Here is a 4,695-nt window from a genome sequence, read left to right as displayed (position 1 = left end):
CACCATTCGTACGGGCACGTGCGGCCCCCACCTCTTTACGGGTCGTCCATTGGATGCTGGACGCCTTGGATATGTCCTGTGCGCCCATCATGGAGCAAAGGGCCGCCGTCCCCCCTGCCCTGCTCCTCCCTGCCTTGGACTCTTCTCCGGCGGGACCCGGGCCGTCCACCGCGCATCGGACGACGGCCGTCCGTCGACGGGGGCAGCAAGGACACCGGCACCGTTTGTCCTATACAAACGGAGCCCAGAGGGCGGGGCCTGTGATTCTGTGAAGCTTGCCGCCATTGCTGCCGCTGGCTTTCACCCACCCCCGACCCCGAACCACCACTACCACTCGATCGAGAGAGAAGGGAAGGGAGATGATAGTATACGGAAAAATAATATTTTTTTGACCTTTAGTCATGTCGCCTCTCACCTCAGTGTCCTTGTCATCCCTCTCACCTAAAAGCCCTAACAGTGCCGCCTCTGCGGCGCGACTTTTTTTCCTCTACGGCTGTTGCTATTCCTCCCCTCTGTTCCGTCTCCCAGTTGCTCCGCAGATCTCCCCTTTTTAGGCCAAACAATCCATCCACCACCACCACCCTGCACATCCCCCCTCCAAAAATAGTAGTAGCCGGCGGCATGCAGCTCCTCCGCCTCAGATCAATGGGCCTATGAGACGACGAGCAACGCCAGTCAGCAACCAGCCACCACTACCAACCATCCAGTCTCCAGGTGAGCTGAGCAACAAGCAAGGGTATGCACCACTCTCCAAGTCCAAGCTAAGCTCCTTTTTATCTTTTTCCTCATCTCTTCTCTTTGCGGAATCTCGAGCCAGCTTCAGCTCCAACTAGAGCTCCTGCTGGAAGCTTCTCCATCCACCACTCCGACGCGCGCGGCCGCCGCCGCCGAGATCAGCCGCCATCGCCACCAAAGGTATATTTGCTTGGAAGCGCGCCAATGACTGCATGCTGCCTCTCCAAGAAAATACTGTAGAATCCAGTTCCCCATCCCCACATGTATAATAATTTGACTGACCGCATATCATACACTAGCTTAGCTTGCTCTGAAAAATAATGTTTCTTGTAAGTATCCTTTTCTTTTTATGCATAAATATGAAAGATGCATCGCTTTCACACGCACATGGACAGGCAAAGAAGAGATCGATCGAGGAGGGCGCCCAGATATATAGATCCCAAAAAGGCGCATGTAATCACCGGCTGCATCATATCAATCGTTCATGTGTTTGTATCTGATTCGTGGATGCCAGATTAATCGATGGACCTGTCCCCGAACCCCGAGAGCCCGGGAGGCGGTGGTGATGGCGGCGGAGGCGGAGGCGTTGGATCGAGCAGCGGGGCGTCTTCGTCGGCGCCGGGCGGCGGCGGCGGCACGCCGCAGACGCCGAGCCGGTACGAGGCGCAGAAGCGGCGGGACTGGAACACGTTCGGGCAGTACCTGCGGAACCACCGGCCGCCGCTGAGCCTGGCGCAGTGCAGCGGCGCGCACGTGCTGGAGTTCCTGCGGTACCTGGACCAGTTCGGCAAGACCAAGGTCCACACGGCGCCGTGCCCCTTCTTCGGCCACCCGAACCCGCCGGCGCCGTGCCCCTGCCCGCTGCGCCAGGCGTGGGGCAGCCTCGACGCGCTGGTGGGCCGCCTCCGCGCCGCCTTCGAGGAGAACGGTGGCCGCCCGGAGTCTAACCCCTTCGCGGCGCGCGCCGTCCGCCTCTACCTCCGCGAGGTCCGCGAGCACCAGGCCCGCGCGCGCGGCGTCAGCTACGAGAAGAAGAAGCGCAAGAAGCCGCAGACGCCTGATCACGCCAGCGGCAGCGGAGGCCAAGGCCCTCACCACCCGCCGCCTCCGGCCCCGCCGTCCGCCGGCGCGGCGTGCTGAGGAACAGTGGCTACGATCGACGTACGCACCCATTTGGTATGCCGGCCGGACTGATGAGCATATTTTATGTAGGTTTCGATCGATTTGCTGGTGCATGCATGCATGGTTTATTTGCTACTCCTACCATTTTGCTTGCGATGTTTCTTCTTCTCCTTCGGTTAGACTGTCTGTCGATCGTGTGCCGTGCCCGTGCTACATTATTGTTATTTTGCTTCTGCTGCTCTCTCTACTGCTACGACTAGATTCAGTTCCTAGCTACCGCTTATTTTTCGTGTCAAGCAGTTTAATTTGCTGGTGGAAGAAATCTTATCATTGGATCAATGAATTGAAGCCTACTATATATGCTTGCCTTATAACTTTTCATTCAGTACTGGTCATTGTAGATGAAGATGGAATTGTGTACCGTGAGAGGACATCATGTCCTCAATTCAAAGTACAGAGAGAGGACGAGAGAGCTAGCAGCCTCCCATGACCATGCATCTCTCTGTCCTCTGCAGTTCTTCGCGCATGCCAAGTCCCATCGAGGACGTACAAATTTGACGCCATCTCATCTTTGGCTTTCTTTCTAGTTCTGATTCCTGTGCCGCTTCCTTTTTCTGGTGCGCTCTTGCGCTCGATCGGCGCCGCGCTAGCCAGCGAACTGCACCGCACTGCACCAATGAGCAGTGTGACAACGGGCATGGCCGGACCGATCGATCGAGCCGGATCATCGCTCTGGCGCGGCGCACTGTTGCATGCCATCCACCGTCCCATTGGCACGGTGCATATCTTGCTAGATCCTGTCTGACGGTTGAACAGGATGCCACGTACTGTTGTTCTTCTCTAGCGCGCTCGTGCCACTGGTCGGGCTGCCGGCTGGCCGGTCGGGTTCGGCACCTCCGGCTGCTGCAGTGACGCCCATAGGGAGTCAAATGGATGAATAGTAGCAACCTGTGTGCTGTGTGCCCCTAGCTACCTCTCCGGCTTCTAGTCTGTAGGCACTAAGAATTCGTGTACAAGGGTGTGCGGCCAAATAAGGAGATGTTCATTGATTCACTGTAGTTAGCAGCTGCATATCTACTACGGCTCTCTTGTCGAGCTGCATGCATGCACTGATTGCATTATTGCTACTGGTAGATTAGTTAGTATACTGCCGTTTTGACATACATATACACCAGATTTCATTGGTTGCCTGGTCTCTGATTCCTGATTTCATGCATGCAACAAACTAGTGCTGCTACATATCTGCAGTGCAGTCTCTATCTATATGTTAACATGATAAAAGCTCTTTTATTTGCAATCCCCAAGCAATCAATTGGTGATCTGATAATAATGTGATATTATATATGACCAAAACTGGATTAGTAAAATGTTGGGTTAGAAACAGCTCTTGATCTGAACTTACTAATAACTTGTCATAAGGTAAGTAAGCTACAATATATATAGTTGCTGGCTTTCCACGATCAGCATCATCCATTTAAGTTTGCACATATAAATTGAACATTGATGGTTTGTTTTCCCTCTTACTCTTCATTTTATGTGCTCATGTGTGTTGCTACTAGCCAATTAAAATTATTTAGTTACTTAAATGCACGTGCCTTGTTTGATATGATTTTACGGGTTCTCTAGTTTTCTGAATGTTTTGAAGGATCAATACTAAGCCATACTAGTAGTAATAAGATTTGTAGAATTAGATACTGAGTACATATATTTGTAACATACTCCCACACACATACTTTAATTTACAACTTCATAGAATATTTGGAATTTTGACTAGTGCTAACACAAGTCAACACCTACTGTGCATGTTCATAATTAAGTTATGTTATTGGGTTCTTCAAAACAATCCATTACAACCACAAGACAAAAATCGTGTTGTTTTCAATAATGTAGTCCATGCTTTCTAAATTGTTGGTCGGTTTAATATTATCTTAAGTCAAACAAATAAAACTTTGGCCAAGTTTATAGGAGAATGGGTCAACATCTAGCACATCAAAATACTTTTGTTAGTTATTTGGTTTTGTAAACCGAACATATTTGTCTATAAACTAGGTCAAAGTTAGAGAAGTTTGATTTAGGATAAAACTAAAACAACTTTCAATTTCGGATGAAGGGAGTAAACATAAAAGCATGAAAGGAGATTACATTGCATGAAAATGGGGTATTTGTCTTATTGAAATAGTATAGCACCAATAAAAATACAAAAAATAATCAATATATTGAGCATAGTGTATTTCAAATAGTTTGTAAATTATTATAGGTTGTTATATGATTTTTTTTAAAAGTACCAACTAATTGCCAATGTCATGTACAAATTAGAGTAATGCCAGCCTAACAATGTATCTCTCTGGATGCTTTATTAAGTGAATCATTTCACTAAAAATTGACAATAATGAACTCCCATTTATCTTTCTACAACTATGAACAAATTCATTACTTGGGGCTATAATAAGAAATGTGGTAGTACGAACTTACTATGATCTAATAGTATTCAAATGGGATAGAGATATTATCTATCAAATGGTACTATTTTCTTTGACTAAGAGAAACTTAAGCAATGCATGGATTCTTGTACTCATGGTAATTAACCTCACTCAAATCCAATTTTTAGATTGTTAGAAGTGAGTTTTGCCTATAAATAAGATATTTTTCAACTTTATAAGGTTATGATATGGTTGTATTATACTACTTTCTTCTTTTTTCCTTATTAATTCATGCTATGTGCTGATTTTGGCTGACAAGCTTTAGCTTCTTATATAAACATATTTAATTGCCAAATAAGAAGTGATGACCTCTAATATAATATTCAAAAACTATCTCTGGGCACAGTAAAGTATATAA

The 4,695-nt window shown here is 47.4% G+C and overlaps 1 protein-coding gene across 1 annotated transcript; it reads left to right on the top strand.

The window, feature by feature from the left end:
- The first annotated feature begins 482 nt into the window (after positions 1-482).
- Positions 483-2,213, top strand: LOC136474269 (protein G1-like3). The gene is made up of 3 exons (XM_066471855.1): positions 483-714; positions 818-915; positions 1,250-2,213. The coding sequence occupies exon 3, from the start codon at positions 1,258-1,260 to the stop codon at positions 1,873-1,875; it is 618 nt and encodes a 205-aa protein (XP_066327952.1). The 5' UTR covers positions 483-714; positions 818-915; positions 1,250-1,257; the 3' UTR covers positions 1,876-2,213.
- The last annotated feature ends 2,482 nt before the right edge of the window (positions 2,214-4,695 follow it).

Source organism: Miscanthus floridulus, chromosome 8, assembly GCF_019320115.1.
Source record: "Miscanthus floridulus cultivar M001 chromosome 8, ASM1932011v1, whole genome shotgun sequence".
Taxonomy (NCBI): domain Eukaryota; kingdom Viridiplantae; phylum Streptophyta; class Magnoliopsida; order Poales; family Poaceae; genus Miscanthus; species Miscanthus floridulus.
The sequence above is the reverse complement of the archived record's forward strand: the minus strand, read 5'-3'. Positions and strand labels throughout refer to the sequence as shown.

Bases quoted from the DNA above. Each gene is read 5' to 3' on its own strand.
- LOC136474269 (XM_066471855.1), top strand. From the start codon at position 1,258: ATGGACCTGTCCCCGAACCCCGAGAGCCCGGGAGGCGGTGGTGATGGC.